General features: G+C 38.9%; 1 protein-coding gene across 1 annotated transcript in view; it reads right to left on the bottom strand.

The window, feature by feature from the left end:
• The window catches only part of CA8 (carbonic anhydrase VIII), a 60,610-nt gene that overhangs the window by 10,630 nt on the left and 27,835 nt on the right, over nucleotides 1-22,145 (bottom strand). The window contains exons 4-8 of the mRNA XM_010582961.1: nucleotides 15,531-15,626; nucleotides 13,031-13,093; nucleotides 11,617-11,665; nucleotides 8,883-8,995; nucleotides 2,332-2,504 (exon numbers count right to left, since the gene is read on the bottom strand). Of these exons, the coding sequence (XP_010581263.1) occupies nucleotides 2,370-2,504; nucleotides 8,883-8,995; nucleotides 11,617-11,665; nucleotides 13,031-13,093; nucleotides 15,531-15,626 (456 nt within the window). The 3' untranslated portion in view covers nucleotides 2,332-2,369. The remainder of the gene's footprint in view (nucleotides 1-2,331; nucleotides 2,505-8,882; nucleotides 8,996-11,616; nucleotides 11,666-13,030; nucleotides 13,094-15,530; nucleotides 15,627-22,145) is intronic.

Below are 22,145 nucleotides of genomic sequence, written 5' to 3'. Positions count from 1 at the left end.
GACTACACAATGCCAGGAGTCACAGTTCTTTCTCAGTGCTTGAGAGTCCATAATTAGCATAGCCCTACAGTGAGGACTATCATTTTACATTAAAAATTCCATCATTTGGCAATTAAAACTACAGATTATTTTGTGAAGCATGGCCAAGATAAATCTTATTATTTAAAACAAATCTTTATAAGTATTGACAAATGTAATAAAATTTCAAACATGAAAGCAAAAGGGAAATTTTTACATTTCAATTCCAGCATTGTAAAGGAAACTCTTTCAGGCTTAAAATTCAAACTCAGCGTGTCAAGTAATTTCACTGTTACAGACTTGAATTACCTGCACTGGCCTGAGGGCATTATTCACTTTCCGAGAAAAATTGTACTTTAATATTGCTGTGGTTTTCCCAAGTAATTTTTATGCAGAAGCCAGGATGAATTTGAAACATCCATTTTGAGATTAAAGTGATGACATTTGGTGACTGCAGAGAACCATGTAATTGAGAACCAGGCTTAGGGATGTGCCCAAAATTAAATATGGGAATAAGAAAACAATATTAATAAAAGTTCTTTGCTTAACTTCTGGGATGCGGATATTAAGTAGGGTTATAAAATACAAATAAACCCTTACTTCAGAAATGTTTAGATGCATACACTATACTGAATCCTTACGCTATATGGAAAGACCATGAAATTGTTGGCCACTGTCCCAGCCCATTTAATAATTTCTACCACATGCAGAAGGAAAGATAATCTTCCCACTCGGTTTTAATGGATCCATTTTTGGAAGCATTGAATTATCAATCTCCTTCAGGGGTTATCTGCTGCCTGATCATTTGTTAACTTCATATGAAGTTGGGGGCTGGACCCAGAGCATGGTCTGAAGAGGCTTAACTCCACAACAGAGCCTGACATGAACTAAGGAGTTCCATCATTGACCTAGATAGGGCAAGAATTTAATGTACAAATAAATGTCCTTACCCAAAAGTGTTTATCAAAAACCTTTCAGCAGCATGCTTCCAGGTTAAACTCTGGATGAATCGGTTCTCTTGTGAGCTTAGAAGAAGCTTTGAAGAAATGTGCAGACAGAAAAACTGATGCTCTTATATAATGGATTCTACCAGTAAAATAAGGTAATGGTAATAAAAACCCAATGTTTTTATTATTTAAATAAAGTTTATGGTAGGATAGTAGATGAAAAATGTTACTGTATTAAAAAGTAATAGGACTTATTAAAGAAAGTAAGTGAACAGATTCATTCTTTTCTTGAAGACTTCCCAGACAGCTCACTGTCTTACTATTTGTATCAAGGTGGGGCCACTTCATTACAAAATCAGCCATAAATGTTGGTGTCTTGACTCACTGCTTTCAAGGTAACTAGTTTTCTTGATAGCAAATTTTCTTTAACTCTTCAAGAATCTCATTACTATGTTTTTCTTTATAGTAAAACATTTATTAACTAAGTATAATGAGGTTTAGGAGTAACTGTTGAGCATTGATAGAATTTATCTTGTAACTGATAGAAGCTAGGGGAACATGACATGGGAGGTTTTAATAACTGAAGTGGGGATAATGCAGGTTCATATGTATTAGCTCTTACGCATTGAATACAATGTCATCCTTCAATTCTTGCTCTATGAGCCAATGAAAGCTGAAAACATCACTGAGGACAAGAAGCAGCAATTACTTTGATGAATGAAATATGAAAAATTAGCCATGACAGAAGTTAATTAGTTTCCTCTTGTATCTGCACTGGTTTTGCCCAAGATTCAGTCTTGTTGGGAAAGAACAGCATTGTAAAGCAGGGAGAAGGGATCCAAAAAAAACCAGCCTCCTTTGAGAATTTAAGGCCTCCTTCTAGAACTACTACCCTGGTTTTTAACAGATAACACTAGAAAGATTCACCAATGACTGGTCTTCTAAAAACACAGTAAGAAATCAACCAGTGAACCTCAGTAACTGGGGAAATCTACCACATAACCTAGGCATACTGTGCTGCTGCTCACTGCAGTAGGAGAAATTTAAAGCTACAAGAAGTAACTGTGATGTAACTATGTGTGTTCCACTGCCTAATTACAAATATTTCAATTCACTAAATCGCATACTAGATACCAGTCACTAAAGAACCTAATAGTAACCAAACTATTCCAGCCACTAAAGAACCAATAGTAACCAAACTATTATACCACAGGATAAAATAAAACACTACAGTGTCAAAATTTACGATTGTGACAATATATCATAACATTAGTTGAAATAAATTCAGTGCATTTTCTCCTTTAGCTCAATCTCCCCTATGAAAATTATTTCAATGTTTTTATTTTTCTGCTAAGCTTTTACTTACCTGAATAAAGATTTATTTCTGTTGTTCCTTCTCTTCTGCTACTGAAATGCAGCCCTGATGACTCTATCGCTAAGTGGCTGAGTTGGTCTGAAGTTATCTCCTAGGATTCCATCACAGCCCTCTAAAAGTTCAGCACCTTTAACATGTGTCCTCAGCCTACGAAATTCCTCTATCTGAAAGGCAGAAAAACAGACATGAAGAAGCTGAGATACATTCTTCACTATGAAGACTATGGGACTAATGATCAAAATCAGCCTTGTCTAGCCACTTCTGGAGTTTTGAAGCTTGGAGTGTTCAGGTACCATATACTAAGGTCAACATACATCATTAATAACATTTTAAAATAGTTGACAGCATTGTCAAAACATTTAACACACAAAGAAAAATAAGAACTTTTATGCACATGGTTTGGCAAACTTACCCTTTGCTTTTTTGTAACTTCTTTTGGGATCTATAACCTTCTTAGCCATTGTAGATTATATCCTATGAATCAACCTCACAGTTGTGACATGAGACTAATATTCTGGTCTTCTTCAAAGAATTGCATTTGAGGAAAAACTTGGTCAATTATAAATTGTTTTGGATTTCTCCCAGTGATTTATTTATTGCCTAAAATTGTTACTTCATTTAACTAAAAATTATTTTCTAAACCAGGAGAATTCTGAACAGACTGTCAGCTTTAGAGGAAGGCTGCTGACATCTTATATGGAAAAACACGGTTGTCCCAATCAAAATAAAGTACCACTTCAAAAGTTCTGTAGATGTAGGTGCTAAGTGTACTTAGAAAATCAAATACAGTCAAAAATCCATATAAAACATTTCAATTGCTCCAAAACAAGTATGTTTCTGGTTTATAGACTCTTTTTAGATTTTTCTAAATCTAATCTGGTGTAGGGAAAAATGTGAGCAGCTTCCATCTCCATCCCTGGTATCAGCATCAAGCTCTGTGTGATAGAAACTAACAAAATCAATGCATATCTCAGCGATATTATACCTTATTGTTCACAGTGCTGTTTTTAAGAGTCTGGTATTTTAAATAAGTAGTTACAACTACTAAAAAAAATGTGTTTGTTTTTGCTTTGGCATATTGACAAGCTATCTTAGCTGGATACAGCAAACCTACTTGGAGGGTGACTCCCCTAGCCTGAGCCTTTGTATTCTTACTGATCCCATGATGCCTCACTATCCAGCTCAGCTGTAACTTGAAACTGAAGCTACACAGAAAGAAAATGGAGCTTGAAATATTTAATAATTTTATCATCTAAGAGATTATAGAGAGTTAATTTCCTCATCAAAAACACCCTATGAAGGATTACAGGGAGAATGCAAGTGTGATTCCAGAATTAAAAGAAATGAGGTACTAAACAGCAGGCAATGGCATTTTTATTCTTATACTGCCTGCAGAGAACACTGTCTTACTGCAACCTGGAAGACAACTGCCTTCATTGTTGGTTTCCACTCTACAGCAGAATTGATACAGACTTATTTACTTGATTTAGAGGTTAGCCCTGCTCTGCTTTATTTTCCTCAAAAAAACCAGTGTGCTCAGAAATCAACACTCAGCTTCTTACAGCTGAGAGATAAGGCAAAAGCTTAGACTCAAAAGATGAAAAGCAGGATGAACTGTAAAACTCTTTGAAAGTGGTTTTAGAAGCAAAACCCTGTTTTGGAAAATTTTTTGTTTGTCTGCTTATTTAAAGCAAACTGAAAACAAACCCACTACAGGATTGGAACTGAAAAAGTCTTCAGGAGTCAAGTGCTGGTAAATAGCTGAATGGGTTTTGTAAAGGTAGCCTCTTTCACCATCTGAATCAACTCTGGAAAGTCTGAAATAATTGTAGTTTAGGAAGGAGCATTTTACAAGAACGTGGCTTTTGTCTGATCTTTTGAGAATGAGAGACTTCAAACAAACACAGATGAAGGAGAGGGAAAAGCAGACTCTGCAAAGCTGGCATTTGTGAGCTGTCTCCTACTACAACTACAAATGCTCTGCCCCAGTCCCCACAGTGAAATCTTTCTCCGAGAGGTAGTGTCCTCACAAAGCAGCTTCCAGTTTCTTCAGTCAGGAAAGTAGGAATGACCTCATGCCCATGCAGTCCTGCTCCAAGGGGGAAATTGCTTCTGAGATCATCAGCCTCCTTGTTTAGTCCTTCATATGATGGTTCAGACCCCTGGGACAGAGACCTTCTACACATGTGGTGTTCTGCTTCACTCTTGAGAAGTGGTTCTGTGCTGACACTACTTTCCCTATTAAATTTCCATGTGATAAGGCAATATGTGTGCCCCATTCATCCTGCTTCATTTCATATGGAACAACTTACTATGTCCTCCCAACCCCTCATGAGTCAATGTTGCGAAGTACACTCTGTAGGACTGCTGAGGAAATAGATATTTTAGAGGCATACAGCTAAGCACCCTTGGATATTCACATACTTTCAACAGGAATAGCCATTTATAAAAGTTTTTCTCATGCCCAGAAGACACTAAGGATGACCTAGGCCTGTTCACACTAAAATTCAGGATCAAATTCTAACCAGTGAAGGGGTAAATCCGCATTGTTAACAGTCACATTTCTACTGAGTAAAAGCATTTAGTTTATATTTTGTAGAATTTTGAAAGAATGTTTTTATCACTTCCCTGTATTCAGATCCTGAACACTGCTTTCTTCAGTTTCACTTAAATATTTGCTGAAGAATAGAACACACAAAACAAAGAATTTGCATGTTTTCTCTACAAACATTTCTTCTATATGAGGAATAGAAGCATCATCTTTCTGCTTGAATATTTTACACGCCTCCATGACACCTTCCAAGAATACAGACCTGCTTCCCAGTGAACAGAATACCATGGACCTCTCAGAGTGCTTTATTTCACAGGTTACATATATTTTGCATAATTCCCACTCCAGCTCCATATGCTAGTTACTATTTCTGTCCTTTGGGAGGTCTTGATTTTGATTGAGGTAGACAAAAAGACTAGAGACCTTGCCATTCAATACAAAACCAGTTAACTCTGACAATGACTACAGCAGAACAACAGCTCCTTGCTGCATCATTGTTTAAAATCTGTACTCTGAGTGGCTTAGACAATGTACTTGTCCTGGGCTTCAGTGAGCCACAAAGCACATTATTCACAAATGTCCAATTTTTACAAAATATAGGGGAGAGAGGCATGAGCAAGTATTTTTCAATTACTTCCTGCTCTTTACTGGCCTAATAGGAGGGAGTTTTCTATCTTCTCCCATTGCATTTCAGCAGTGTACATGCATGGGCGAGGTGTCTCACAAAAGCGCTCAACGCAGTTCTTTTGGGGTTGTGTATTTCAACACAAGACAAGCAAGGATGATAAAAACCACAAAATGAGGGCAGGAATATGCAAAAAGAGCACTGCAAGGTGCAGCTTTCCAGACAAGCTCCTTTCCACTGAGGTCAGTAATAGAACTCCAAGAACCAGATTTGCAAAGCCCTTATTCTCTGGGGAAGAAGAGTCGCCTGCACATGTTATCCAGAACTCACAGAAAGACCCGTGAAGCAAACAGCTCTCTGATCAAAGTGAAGCCTCATGTCAAAGAAAATGACTTGCAGTGAGGAAACAGCATTGGACTCCAGGAAAGCACATTCTGAGGCTGCAGTCCTGGCTTGCTCCTATGCTACTCGTATAACCAACACACTCAGATCCCAGCTGCTGAAGTGAGGTGCATATGGAGATGAATCTCCTTTCACTTAGCATTGACTTAGATCAGTAGCAAATCAACTCTTTGAACTTTACTATCTATAAATGTCTTCAGGAGAAATAGAACAAGGTTTTCTACCTTGCAATGGTCAGCCTATTAAGCCTATGCCAAAATGGTTACTTCTCCATTGTTTCAAAATAAGCAAATATGAAAATATATAGATGTGACCATGAACTAGAATTGCAATTTTATTCATTTTTTCCCCTTATGACCCACAGTTTGTTAAGCTAAACAATATTGCTATGTTAATTACAGAAAATGAGAATGTGAATGAGTATCTTGTCTCCAGTATATTAACTAGCTTCATCAGAGGAAGGCAATAAAACTTATTCCCTATCAGACTGTGTTGTTCTTTATTGTTACTTGTTATTGACACTCAGAAGTTGATTATTTTATGGCCTGAAAAATGAAAATAGAAAGCCTTGAATTTGTCTCTTACCGGCTATAACCACAGATGCTACTAGTATTTACATAAATCACTTGAAGTTTCATAAGCTGTGTTCATTAGTATACCACAGAAGAAAGTTCTACAAGTTAATGACACATGTAAAAATAATGTATTTAAATCCATTAGAAATGCATTTGCACTGAAATCTGTGCTTTAATACTACAAGCAGGCTTAATAAAATTAAATGCCTTCACCAGCCTTCCATGGATGATTCAGAATGGTATATGCTATACTACATCCTCTTATTTTCCATAGATAAAAGCCCTTGCATTTCTAATCTCTCCTTAAATGGAATCTTTCATAGGCAGTCATGCTCACATGCACAAAAGAGGCCAGATACTTAATTGCAGCCAAAATGCTAATTGCAAGTTAAAATCTTGGATGTCTAAGCTATAGGAAAATATTCTGGCACCCCCAAAATCTTATTTTGGGCATCCTGGAGAACTCTCAGTCCCTTTTGACTTTAGAATCCCAGAATCACTGTCTCTCACTTACTTGTCCCCATATTTATTTCAGTTGACATCTGAAAGCGGTATCCAGTGCAGGTAAAACTTTTATCCCACCTTGGCAAAAGTCCTTCATGATCTTAGTAAGTCTGTTCTGCACAACCTTGACTTTAATGCTGCTGCATTCATAACTAGCAGTGAGGATTTTTTTTTCTAACTGATGCTGATCTATGACAAGTACAAGGTATTGTGGATGATACTGGCCTAAGTCCACTCCAATCTCTCACTCTGCTCCAGTGCCACGTCTCACCTGCATACTGTGTCAGTAGCAGAGAAAAAAGCCCCTCCATGACTTCTGTGCCCTTCATCAGTGCAATGTTCTTGTTGGATTGGGTTTATACCCACCAAAGTAATGCAGCAACGCAAACCAGCTACCTCTCACCTAAAGGCCATGGTTATGAATCATACTCTTTTCCACAGGCACTATGGGTCACTCTTTTCCCCAGGCACAATATTCTCTTCTGGAGACTTATCCCCTTCACAGCATATGCCAACATCTTGTTTTCTTGTGGTAAATGAATACATAATAATATTAACTAAAGTTGCATTTCTCTGCCTAATTCTTCTTTCATTCACCCTCTTGCCATCTCCCACCGCACGTGGATGGCTTGAACTGTGCCCTCCTCTATGCACTGACTGGATGAAAAGGGAATAGAGACCGCAAAATCTGTAACTAGCATGAAATAAAATATCATACAATGTCTCAGTGTAATAGTTATGGCCTTTATACTTCTGATTAAGTCCTCTTATTTATCCAATTCATATCTGCACAATTAGCTGCCAACTTACAAAATGCACTCTGTCTTTAAAAGTTATTCCGAATCCAATAATGCCAACAGAGTTCTGTTTCCATTTACTTGGTAGCAAGCAGCCATAAGACTTATCCTTTCAATAAATACCAGACTCATGATGGGATACATTTAAGTTGCAGCTACCATAGAAATAAGCTTATTGGGAGCTATTGCTTTTATCCTATGATTAGAACTAGAATTCAGTTTTCAAATGAAAAGAAACATTGCCAATTTCAAATTGTTAAAATTGTTAAAATATTGTATTGGGATTACTAGAAAAATTTTAGATTATTAAAGCTGAAATAATTTATCACCTTTTATACTTTTTTCCCTTCTGTTTGCAATGCTTCAGAGCAGGCAATGAAAATTAATATATTCAGCTTCAGGGATTTTACATAGTTTCACTTAAATTAACCCACATTCCTCCAGCTCGGATTCACAGACTGTGGAAGAATATTCATCAGGAGTTTTCATTGTTTTTACTGGACTATTTCTAGACAGATTTTAAATGTTTTCTATAGGAAGGCTCACATAACTGTTAGAAATAATTTTTTTTAAAAAAAACTACTTTAAAATACATACACGTGAAATCAAATTTAAATAGGTAGTTTCCATTTGACATTTATTATAAAACAGAATTAAAAAAGAGCAAGATAAGTTAAATACAGTTCAATGCAATATAGCTAGCCTGTACTATGTTAACATTTTTCATTCTCCAGGACATAGTGTCTCCCTGTGCTTTTTTTGTTCCTTTAACATCAAAAAGCAGTGATATTTGAAAGCTTACAATTACAAAGAATTGAATTTCTTTTGCCCATTGACTTCTTTCTTTTTCTTTCACTTAAATAAAGAATTATTTTAAATGCAGATGATAAATGATAACAAGGTTTTTCATCTCTGACCTTTGCATTGCTTTCAGTGACTCAAAAGGCTTAACCTTTACTTGAAAAGCCATGTACTGATCTAATGGGATCTTCAAGGAGAACAGATATAATGTCCTGATATATATATTTGCACGCTATAACCTTTAGCTCATAACCATATTCCAAGGTCACTTTAAGCACAGCTGTTACCTGCACTTGGGACACAGTCAAAGGATAGCGAAATAATATCCAGGTGACACCTTCACTGCAGGGTGGAATGGTTAGAGAGCCCTCATACACCCAGTAGTCACGCAGAAGAGGATCTGAAATTTAAAAAAAATTGAATTTTAATGACATTAAGGAAGAGAATTGTGTCTTTCAATTATGACAGCTTATGATAGCCATGGGCTTTGCTCATATGATGAAGTTAGTATGCAGTAAGCTAAAGTGTGAATTTATAACCTGTCAAGCACTGTCCACTACTTTCTCATGTGAATGTACATGAGCTTGTGGTCATCATATTACAGTAACTTCTCCCTGTAGATGAGTATTTTAAAGATGAAAATGCCACTTTATAGATGTGAAAAACAACATGTGCACAACTCCTTAAACTAACACAGCAAATAAATAATATGGTGGGAAAGAACTCCTGTTAGTGTCAGAAGCTACAAGAGACATCCAATTTTGAAGGCAGAGGGGCTGTGGTGATCAAATTTTAACTGACTTCTACATTTAGGATATGTCTCAAGGATGAATTTATTTCTTTTTTATAAAAATTCAGTGAAAACAGCTCAAGCCAAACTTTTCACTTCGCAATTCTGGTGACATATTTTTTGAGATGCACTGGTGCCTCCTAGCTTTGGAAAAGTGAGTTGAATTTCACAGAGGAAAAAATCAAGGTTTATTTAAGAATAAACTTATTTTAATAAGTTTATAAACTTATTAATAGGTTTATAAATAACTGTTAGAATAAACATTTGTCTCTCAAGAAAACATACAATGGTTTGTCCAAGCAGAGTTTTAACTCTACATACAACATGTTTGATTTTAACTATTGTAATTTTAGTTCCTCAAAGATTCTAGTCACACTGCACTTCGTAAGTGAGACTACACAGGGCTCTCCTTTGCTGCTGTAGGCCATACTCACAAATGACTCCCTGACACAGTTTAAGAAGTATGGAGAGGAAACTGCCTGACTGTAAAAGAGGGGACAAGAAATAAACCTAGAGAGGAACTGGAGACAAAGGGTGGTTAATCGTGGCATGGAGAGTTAAGGGGAAGCTTGCAACTAGCTTGACAAGGACAGAATGGGAGACTGGAAATGAATATACTTGCTTGGTTGACCTAACCTTTCACTGCCATTTCACTACTAGCTCAGAAAAATATCAGTAGAATTAAATCCTGCTAATGAAGCCTGTGATTGTCAGTGCATGGATTTTGTTTTGTTGGTGTAATTTTCTTTCTCAGTTAGGGAATTACATAGCAAATCCATTGAAAGCAAGTTGCATTATCAAACACTCAAAAGTTAAGAACTGCAAGAATTAATTCAGCCCATCCTGTGCATGCACTGTGACACCGTCTTTGTTACATGATCATGTATGTATTTTCTAGAGAACCTTTCATCATTTACTTGCAAAGATGGATGATCTTCTTGTGAAAAGCATCTAATAACATTTGGATTTCTCAGTACAATATGTGGTCTTTGGTTTTCTTTTTCCCACGCTATTCAAATCCTGCTTGTTAGAAAGACCACGTTTTCTCATTTTTCATATTTCTAATGCACTCATTTCTTCAGTGTCTGAGTGCTTCACAAACATGAATTAATTTATCCTTCTAACACCCCAGTGTGGTGAGGAAGGACAGATTACCCCCACACTTTAAAGCTGGGGAACTGAGGCAAGGAGAAGTTAAGGTCAAATGGATCTATTCATTTGAGGTGTTCAATATGAGATGCTTAGAACCTGATTTCTCAGAGTAGTTAACTTTCTATAGCACTTAATGCAGTCAGAGCACTGCTCCCATTGACTTCAGCTGGAGGTGTAAGCACTCAGCACTTCTGCAAATCAGACCCCATGATCTCAAGTCGGGCACCTAGAAAATGAGGAATACATAGTTAGAGATCATTTATGAAAATTTTGGTTTATGTGACTTGATCAGCATCAAACAGGAACTGTGAGGCAGGGGTCCTGTGAAAATTAACTTATGGTCACGCAATTAGAAGTTGTTTTATAACACATATGCATGAAGGGGCACAGGCAGCCTTAATTCCTGCAATTCCTAATTGCTGAGCACTTGACTTTGCAACCTAAACAACATCCTTTTGATATAAATAATATAGTTTAATGTAGACATGGATTACTTTGAAAAATTAAAGATCGTGCCACTATGACATGGAATTTAGCTCAGAAGGATTCCTTGCAGAAACGTTTGTGTTATAGAAATGCTTTTTTTAAAAAGTCACATTTTTTTTCAAGACAAGGTAGAAGTGGCTGTTTCTTACTGTTTCTCTTTAACTTTTAGCTATATGAATTCGAATTTGCCTTCCATTGTCACTACTCCTTGTATGCTATACAACTGTCATTGCATTACGGCACTGTCTTCTGATGCTGCCAAAAAGCTACCTTGGTAAGTGGGTAACCTTACACTTCCTATTTTATGCCGAAGTAGAGTAAGAAGTACATACAGCTCCCCCTCTAGGTGAGGTGATAAATCATCAAGAAATCTAGCCCCAGTGTTGCCAGCAGTGCATGGACTACAGTATCACATCCCACTCACATGACGAAGGTGCAGATTTATCGTTAAGTTCCAAAGGGACTTCAACCCTATTAACCTTATGGGACACACTCTCAGGCTTACAATTAGGCTATGCTTTAGATCGAGATTGTCTCAGCCTCTGCAGTTAGCTAGTAATCCACACACACAGAAGTAAGCAAAGGCACCTTACCTGGCAATAAAGAGTTGGGATTAAAACAGGGTATTGTTTTGGACTTTCCCTGAAAAAATGAATACAAATCAATCTCATCTCTAGTTTCTTATTAAAATGACGATGAATGGAGAGGTACAACACACTGTGTGTTCTTATAACATTAAGCCTTGAACTCCTGTGCAAAGCAACCTCATTAATAGCCCCCATTTAATCACTGCATTTGTGCTTGCAGCTACACAAACACTTTTTTTATTCTATTTTATATTTTAGTTCTAAGGTTATCTCAGCAATTTGTTAACTTTCTACCTTTAGTACCCGGGCTCCTTCCAGGTCCCAGCCTTGAAATTCTCTACATGAAATTCAGGGGTTCCATACAAAATGAGTTTAAGAAACAAGCCAAAGTGAGCTTTTCCTTGACAGATGTAGATAACATGTAATAACATAAAGCTGCTTCCACATATTTAATGCAAGAAAATTTTATGTATGCCAAAAGTATGTTTGACACTGACCCTCTGAAAGTTGTTAGTATAACACACTCACAATGACGAGGCCTTCCATGACCTTCCTCTACTTGGCTGTCCTTTCAGTAATGAACCTACAGAGTTACATACACTATTGTTTTCTCTGACACCTTCATAAACAATGAGTTTGTAACAATAACATCATGACTGAAGTTTACCATATATTATTTGACTAAAAGAAGATTTTTCAATTCCCTTCTAATAACAGCTTCTAATTTTTCTACACTTAGCCATCCACTTAAGGGAATGGCTAATGACCAATACAGAACACCTCATTAGTACATCTCAAAATCCTTTAAAATCAAAAGTAAGAATTATTATTTCTATGTTACAGACAGAGACTGTGAAGCAGAAAGATGGAAGTAACTTGCCCAATGTCATTTAAGATAGCATCGACATTCTGGAGAGCACTCCTATCTCCTCAGTCCTGCTAGGCTTATTATCTGTCCTTCAGGATCCCCACACATAATCCACCTGACAAGACAGCATTGTGTTTTTGCTGATTTCCCACTGCAAGTTAATATGGGTGCTCAGTTCATCTATTCTTTTCTCCTGCAAATTAAAACCAGGTAAGTTTGGAGATACTGCTGCTGGTGTCCACTAAGCATGTTGCAGTGCTTGTATTCACACTGACACCATGATAATCACTGAAAAGGTAGTATTTGCGATCAGTTACTGGTACAGGAGATCAAACTTTCTGGCCACCAGAAAAGGAAGTAACTTCAAAGATTGTGTATTATCTGAATACTGTAAAATGCTGAGGTTCTGATGCAGGCCACCAAATGATGGCTTTCACATGTCGTTTTACTACAGACACATCTGAAACCCTTCTCTTGGCTTCACATAGACTGTTTGCTCACTTGCTCTCTCTCTGGTCAGTGAAGGAAGCATTTCTTCAGACAATGCCTTACCTTGTACTGGATGTCCTGGAGAATTTCAGTTACAGCCTTTAGGCCTACATGCTCTTTTCCTATCTGAAATACAGCAAGTAAAGATAAGTTTCAGTATTTTGCAAATTCAGAAACTGTGAGGCAAGACAGGCCAATCAGAACAGTAAGTTCTGTAGTTGTTTTCAGTTAAGCTACACAGCCTTGAGTTAACCACACACACTGATACATGGCAACTCCAAACAATTAAATCACTACAAAGCCACCAGTCAAAAGTAAACAAGGTATAAATAACTTTAAAGCAGAGACAGAAACTCACAGAACAAGAGAAAGAGGCACAGTTAAGTCTGGTTTAACCCTGTTTTGCAGCATACACTGCATGTGGAGTCAAAATCATGCAGCATTATGGCATATAAATGCCAAGGATACAGTTTGTCCTCACCAGTTTTTGTCAGGAAAGTACACAGAAAGGAACAGAGCGAACAAGCACGACAGACACTTTTTTAATTTGTTCCCATAGAGTTGCAAATCTGGCCCAAGGTATCTCTCAAGCTCTGGGGAGTTTCTTCCTGCCTGCAGAGAGCAGAAAGGCAGATACCCTCCCTCATGGCATCTCTGGGATCCTGCTGGTGAAAGCCAGGCTCCCAGCAGCCTGCAGCACTGCCTTTACCAAACGCCTTTAAGGCACAGAAGATGGAGCTTTCAAAAGAAACCTGTTGTTGAAATAAGACGTTCTTATTTTCCATGAATGCTGTCCACTCTGCACACTGATTTCAGCTGCTTCTGATCTAAATCACCCATTCTAGGACCCTCGCTTTTACCTTCAGAACAACATTGTTAAAATAGGAAGACTCAAAATGGCCTTCCACTTGATTTCTTTGCCAACATGTACACATACGAGATGAGGAACGAAGCCGGCATGAGTGAGAATGGAAGAGCTAGACCTTGAAAAATTCGTTTGCTTTTTGTTTCTCTTGGAATAGAATGGCACAGCAGTCACTGGAAGGAAACAATTGAATGTCAACAAAAGGTACTTTGTTATTTCTAGGAATTTAAGAGGATTTTCTTTTGCATCAGAATGGAACTTCAATTTAAAACCTTCCAAGTGTGTAAAAGATAGTGAAATCACTTCAAAGATGCTATTTCTAAGTTAATAATCATCAAGGGGTGTCACTTAAATCAGTGAAAATATTTTCACTGACCTTAAAATGATGTGTTTGAGAACTGTGGTGCAAAACTATTATATTTCCATGCCTTTAACAGGAAAAAAATAGTCACTGAATTTCCTCTCCCTGTTACTTTAATAAACAGCATAAATACTATTTTCCCTTGGTAAATTTTATTACATGATGCCTTTCTTGGCTAATGAAAAAGCCCTTTGGAATGCTTAATAACTCTGATGAAGGTGAGAGACCAGAAATGGAAAATGTATCATTGAAGTTTCAGATTTATTTAAGAACTTATATATAACTTTCTAACTAACTCAAAGGTTACCTCTGCTGGAATTAGAAGGTGACTTATATAAGCAATTATCACACAGCCCTCTAGGATACAAAACTGAAGACATTTCTAACTTCCATTTTTAGCAGTTCTATCTGAGCGTTGGAGCTGTAACCAATGTACCTTTAAATTCAAACAGAGGTAAAGCTCAAAGGCACTCACAAATTCATTATGAAATATGACAAATTAATAATACCACTGTGAAAGAAAATCCATTTGATCTAAGCACAAACTCTAAACCTCTTCCTCCAAACCCATTTAAATAAAACAGTTTGCCATTTTTCATGAGGTTGATGAGAATCTGGCGTTCAAGGACTAAAACTGAAAATCTTCTTTATAGGGTGCAGCTGTTGAAAAACCTGCAATAGCAATTAGATTATGGGGCTAACCTCCCAGCTTGCATTACAACTTCTCCCCAGGAAGCTTTAAGCCTTCTTGTCGCAGGCTTTTCTGAGAGTCTGTGGCAAGACTCTTTACACTCTCAGTCTGGCATCTCTGAAGAAGTAATATGACCGCACCGCAAGAAACACACTTGTCCCTGTGTTCAGAAAAGCACAATCCTACTACCAGTTTTCAGCTGTGCCAATGGGTTAGTAGGCTTTTTTTTCCTCTTTCCTCCTCTCCTCTGTGTGTATTTTCTCAATCCCTGAACAGCAGGCCTGACCAGGAATGGAGAAAAACACAGTACAGAGATAGTGAACTACTTGTACCTCCTGACAGCCCTCATTCTGCCCTCAGAGCAATGGAGATTGGATGTCTGCTTATCTCCAGAGTCACAGAGAGATGGCCGACTATGTATTATCCCTTCTTTAACTAACATACTTCCAATATCCTGTTTAAACAAGAATTACTTATTTAGCACATACACAGAAGACGTGACTGAGAAGTATCTTTTGAATAGAATACCAGCAGTCATACATAGTTTTATTTTATGAAATCATTAAAATGAAAGAAAATGGAAAGGACCTCATTTTCCTCAGACAAATGATAGTGCATGGTAACAAGTGCAACACAGGAAACTTACCTGCACAAACAAAGCAATAATAGCTATGCCGTGCTTCTTCCCTACTGCCTCATCAATGCTGCTGTACAGTGTGGAGTTCCAGTGCATTAGATGAAGCTAAAACAAAGCAGTGCAAATAGACCAATAGAGAAATATGTTTTGTAATAAAAAAACACCAGCAGTTAACATCAATTAACAAAGCCTCAGCATGTGTGTGTGCATGCGTGAATATACATATGTGCATGCCTACAGCTGTGCATGTATATATAAGTGGATTCCTATTATAAACATCAGGAATCCCAAGGAAAAAAAGGTCAGCTGCAGAGAAAATGATGTATAGCCAGTTACCAAATATCTACAACAAAGGTGTGGATAACTATGCTAATGATGCTAATGATGATTTACCAACTCCCTCACTTTGAATACTGAAATAATGTCAGCTAATGAAACCCACCAATGTTGCCTCTCAGCCACCCAGCCCTCTTCCAAGGCAGGAGTATAATTATGGACATAGGCTGTCCAAACACACGTTTGACTGGCTGACTGTACTATCTTAATGTCACTTGTCTAACATATCACCTCCCAAGATGAGTCACTCAAATGTCAGTAGTAGGAGCAGGAGAAGTGGTTTCAGGAAAGGTTAAACATAATGAAAGTTAAGCAGAGAAAAATGGCTGGAGGACCACCTTAGGGACAGCAGTGAAAGGGATACTAAAGAGTAAAATATGAGCCCTCAACTGCCTTATTCCACAAGGTCGCAGAGCCTGTAGGAGTTAACGCATGAATACATGTCAGGCAGCAGACACAGGATGGTAAACACAAAGTCTGTTCTGGTGAGGTGTCACAGCATGACTTGGGAAGTGGTGTTTGAGAAAAGTGCTGGAAGACAGACTAGCAGGTGGTTGGAAAGGCAGGAAGGAAGGGAGGGGAGGGAGGGCAAGGAGGAGGGCGGGAAGGGAGATGGGGAAGAGAGGAAAGAGAAAAGTGCTGGAAAACAGACTGACAGTTGGAAAGAAAGAGAGAGAAAGAGAGGGTGGGAGGGAGGGAAGGAAGGACAGAAGAAAGGAAGGGTAGACGGAAGGGTGGAAAGGTGGAAGGAAGGAAGGCAGGAAGGCAGGCACAGCACTATCTACTGAGGTAATATGCATTTCAAACATGAGTTTTTCCAGCACTAATGCTAAAATGTAATCTCTGTGGCTGGGTCTGATAACATTGCAGAGCTTCAGCATCCTAAACACAGCTGCTTTGAAGTTTATCTTGCAACCACTTTTGCACATTCTACACAGATAAAACAGCTAAAAAAATACAAACTCTTAGATTTAATTCCCATTGTAAAATCGTGATCAATGTTTTGCTCAGTCATATGTCTTAGCAAGTTAAAATGTCACCCTGTTATCTAACATTGTTTCCACCTTCAGTGAAATTAGTTTTTAAAACAGATAGTGTGTCTTCTTATTTCATGTTTTATTTCTGCACAGTAACAGCCTCTGTGAAATGCTTATTGCCCCTTAGACAACAGGATTTCACTCGGGCATCTCAGCATTTCAGAAGACCAGTTCCTCAAGCAATCACCCTCCCCTTATTTAATCTCCAATGAGAATTTTGGGCACTCCTCTTGAAGACTACCATTTCAAGAGTCAATACAAAATTTTAAATTAACATCTTGTAAATCAAATTAAACTCCAAATTATCATACAAATAATTCTATTCATGCTGATCAAAGGCATCTGCTATGCTAAAAACATGAAACACATTTCTTAAAAAATATAATAATTCGTTTGCACATGAGAACACTAATGCAAATGTACTTCACCACGGCTAAAAAACTTCTAGACATACAAATGCTCCCTGTTAGAACTAAGCTATCTATTGCCCATGGATTTACTTGGTGTCATGTATTTTATCACCTATAAAAAGCTTCGTTACACACTTGATTTGCTTTTGGCTTTTAAAGTAACAAAACCGCGGGATCAAATAACGAGATTTCAGCCTCCTACGCTTGCCTTGGCAGAGACAGAACTACCACCACCCAAGCAGATAAAGTCAAAAGCACCGCACTTTCCGAGACGGGCCTGGCGTTCGCATCCGTATCCACTAGAGGGGGCTCAGGGAGCCCCACGATCCTCACCAAACTCCCGACCTTAAGGAGGAAACGCGAAAGAACGAGGTTGGGGTGACTGCAGTCGGGTTGGCAACGTCCTTGGTGCGGCGAGAACGGCGCTGCGTGGCACCGCGACTCGGCTGGCTGCAAATGCCAGAGCAAGCTTGTCCTTTGGTGGCCGAACAATAGTGCCGAGGGCGACCGCCGCCTGTAAAGAGACCATGACTTTGACTGTGTCAACAGGCGGGTCTCGGCTAAAGCTGCCGTGGCGTTCAGCGTGTTATGCTCCTTTAGCCGTGAAGTCTAATCTGATACTTGTCTGCATTCTGACAACAGTGGGTTTCTTCCTGAAGATCTGAAAGGAAAATGCTGAGCCCCAGCAAGAGGAAAATGAGCAAGTGCTTCACGCCGTACCAGCCATGACCCCAGTTTATCCAGAAACAGACTGCTGTCCTGTGTTAGGCAGCAGGCTCATCAGGGCAGAGACTTTCCTACAATAAGGCTATATATCAGCTAGAAAGATGACGCCAAAACCTCTGTGTAATACTATAAAACGTGAAGAGGTCTAGAATTAGTCCATGCAGCAGCATAAACAGCCTGACAGGAACACATGCTGCAAAATACACTTCGCTGCTGCGTGAAAGGGGGACCACAGTGTGAAAAGCCCTGCACCTGCAACTCTTTTCCAAGGAACATACCTACCGGCCAGCGACTCTTCCCACATCTCCAGGGGACATGGGGAGAGTAACTTAAGTATTAGCTACGCATTTTAAGAGTAACTTTAGGTCTCTGCACCCTCTCCAGACCTCCTTCCTTTCCACCATCTCAACAGGGGTCGGGACGGTCCAATAAAAAAAAACCAAAACATTAACACAAAGACAAAAAAGGGATGTACTTAATGCTAATGTAGACACCCCTAGACTAGGTTCGGGTTTACAACATTACTGAAGGTACTGAAACAGGCAGTCAGCACTTTCTGGTCCATAGGTAACTTTGAGGTTCTGCTCAAGGATGCTTTAAATACATAGTAGGCTCCTTGGAATAAGAATCATCATTTTGTACTGGGTTGCTAAAGCCCAAGGTAGAACGGACTTCTGGTCTGTGTTTAAGATGCTACTGTGTCACTTCCTTAGAGGTGGCAATAATTACAGTGGATTAGTGATGTATTCTTTACACAGCAGGTTGTAAACTTGCTGTCATAAACACTGCGGTACCAAATAGTATCCGCAGGTTCGTGAATGGATTAGACCAATTATGGACAAGTCCAAAAACAGACACTAAAGAGAACAGGCAGAGATGCCGCCTCTAGCACTCCTAGTCCTACGACAGTAGATGACTGGGGAGTACAACGAGAAGTGGTCAGGCTCATGTGCTTTCCCTATACAGCATCCCTTACTGACACTGCTAAAGACAGCTTACTGGATGGACCACTGGCCTGATCCAGCAGCGTATTTAGTACGTTCCCATGTTCTGAATCAAGGTGATATTTGGAATAGCTCTTCACAGAAAAGGTTCTGGCATTAGGGATTTACAAACTGAAATTAGACAAGCAACCTAATGGAAAATAATAATACCATAATATTTCCTAACAACAGGCCAACAGGCCTCACATCTTTTGCTCTAACTGGTAAGCCCATGCATGCACACTGAAATAAATAAACAGATGTCAACATGCCCTTAAATAAATGGAAGTCAAATCAAATTAATTCTTCTACAGAGCAGGAAAAATGTAGCTCACATGGGGACTGGATAAGTACCTGAAAAAGGGATTCAGAAATGGAGATGCTAGCAAGGAAGTAATAAGGCCTGAGGGTTTGAAGCAAAGCGCTGCTTTCAAATCATGGTTTATCCTGTGTATTTGTGTGGTTCTCTGGAGCTGTTCTGCCTTTTGTTTGGTCTTTTTTTATTTGTAATATGACATCATATGAAAACATCAGATAACAGTTTAAAAAAAAAAGATGGCAAGAAGTCTAAAAACAGTGTAAAATTTGAACTCTAGAGAATACAGTCCACAAACAACAAGGCCTGTAAGTCTTGTTAATATTTATGGGAATCAGATGTGCACAGAGGAAAGACCCTAGTGCTTTTACAAATCTTGAAACTGTCAATACAATGCCCATGCGCATTGACAACTTCATACCCATGCATCTGTATCTTACAAGTAGCAATATCCAGAGAGGCTTATTAGATTAACACTCTGTATTTTGGTAACCTTCAGTTTTACGTTGATTTGAGACAGCTATACAAAAAGTGCATACTCACAAGTGGTGCCAGTCTCAGATATGAACAAAGCCATGTGTGGTTTTTTTACACAATCAGCTGCAGTGTATTGGCAGCTTACCATTGTGTGGTTTTCATTCGGAGTACAAACAAGCTGCATATGTCAGTATGGCAGGAAAGGCTCTGCTCAACTTGTTAGCTAATGTTTTGATACCGGTAGTTATGATGGTTCTATACAAGCAAAGTGAGTCAGCTATGCTCTTACTGATTATCGGTGGCTGGCTCGGCATGCCAGACAGTGTATTTTTACAAAATAAACAGAATGCTGTGAGAAACTCTTTAGCACTCAAAAACCACATTTTTCTCTTGCATAAAAAAGTAATTTGGAGCCTTTTAACATTCCAGTTGTAAATCGAAGAATTGTAGCAGTGACTTCCTTAAAATCAGATAAACTCGAAACTCATGAAAGCAAATGATAATAAAGTGCTGACACACTTGATTTGTTCTGTGAACAGCTGGAAAGACTCTCCTTCACAGGAAAGATTAAGAAATGATTCCAGGTAGCAGAGCAAACCTCGCAGAAGGATTATTCGGTACGGAACAAATTCTGAGAATCTTCTCAATTTTCATCCAATCCCCACTCAACCAAAAGACTAGTGATCCCAGTCCTAATGTCCTTGCTTAGGAAAAGATGACACTGACATTAACAAGGGGCCTGTCTCAAATCAAGACTTTCTCAAAATTGATTAAGGACCTGAGATTCTGGCTTTAAAATCAATAAACAAATGAAAACCCTACACTTAATCCATTCCTTTCTCTACCGCAGAAATATCTTTTATGTCAATACAAAAAGAAAAGGCCTGAGTTGGTAGATTTTTACACAGAATCAGAGTCCCCAGGATGACAAATTCTGGCAGGAATCAGAGTCACTGTATATGACCTAGCACATTTATCAGTTCTGGAAACCAGTTTCTCTCAGTAAAAAACAGAGTTACCAAAACATGTACATTATTCTCCTGTCTGGGGCACTGGCTGCTTTGTGGAAATCTGCAGGGTCCTAAGCTCACTGGGAACAAAAAGGATCTCTTAAGCATCATCGCTGACCTTACTTTATTCCCAGCTCACACATTAAAATATACAATGACAGCATAATTTACGTTGGAAGTGGCCTCTGAAGTTCAACCGCCTCCTTCCCCCATTCACAGCAGCACCAACTTCAAAGTGAGCTACTAGTTCAAAGTCAGATCAGGTTGCTCAGGGCCTTGTCCAACTACGTTTTGCATATATCCAATAACGGAGATCCCACAACCTCTCTGGGTAACCTGTTCTGGGTTTGACCTCCCCCATAGCGAAGAATTTTTTCTCCTTGTACCTAACCAGAACCTCTCTTATTGCAACCTGTGTCCCTTGCCTCTTGCCCTTTCACACTCCCCAGGAGTCTCTGTTCAGGACCTCAGGCATGAATTGCCTATGACTGCCAGAGTGACGCCTCTTGATTGACTCGTGAATGATGTCTCTTTCTCAGACCCTCTCAGTCATCCACTTATGTGAATGACCATGTTTCACCTAAGCTTACTTTCACCTAAGCTTGCCTGACTCTTGCAATGTCAGAAAAGTTGCTACTAGCTCTGTCCCTTACTGCGACATGCTGGCGTGCATCTGTCACCCAAGTGCCAGACCAAACATGAGACAGGCTCATTCCTTAGAGGAAAATACACTCTGAAATAAATCACAGCTCATCTTTTGTTATGACATATCTGATTAATGGTAAGGGGAGAAGAAGGACTCTGCTCCAACATTTCTGCCATCTTATATGATCTTATTGTTACAAATTTGCTATAAACCTGCACAATCTGGAATGACTTGCTACCATAAGAAGGAGTCCATATACTGTAACTGCTTTCTTTATGAATACTTATTGCTAAACTACTGAAATCCTAATTTGTTATTGGGATCCCTATAAAACAGTGTTCAATGTGCAGTGGCTAAGCCAGGCAGTTTGGAACAAAGCACCAAGACCACACCCCACTGGAGTCAAGGGGAAATGTGCCAACAGCAAAGCTCCTCCTGATCTCCCTGGCACCAGAACCAGGCCCTACAGAGGACTTAGGCCTGATAAAACCATCAGCAGCTGAGGCAGCAGGAGGCAACATGAAACACCTGCCCAGCCTGGGTGTAGGTCCTGCCTCAACCTAATTGGCAACCACAGCCCATGTTGCAAGAGGTTGTGACGTGGGGGATCCTTCTGTTCAACAGGCTCCTGTTTGCACTCTACACACAGTAGAAGACCACGATTTTTAAATAATTCCTCTTCA

Source organism: Haliaeetus leucocephalus, unplaced genomic scaffold (genome assembly GCF_000737465.1).
Source record: "Haliaeetus leucocephalus isolate CR32 unplaced genomic scaffold, Haliaeetus_leucocephalus-4.0 Scaffold858, whole genome shotgun sequence".
NCBI classification, from domain to species: domain Eukaryota; kingdom Metazoa; phylum Chordata; class Aves; order Accipitriformes; family Accipitridae; genus Haliaeetus; species Haliaeetus leucocephalus.
Note: the sequence above shows the minus strand (reverse complement) of the source record. Positions and strands in the feature narration are given on the sequence as shown.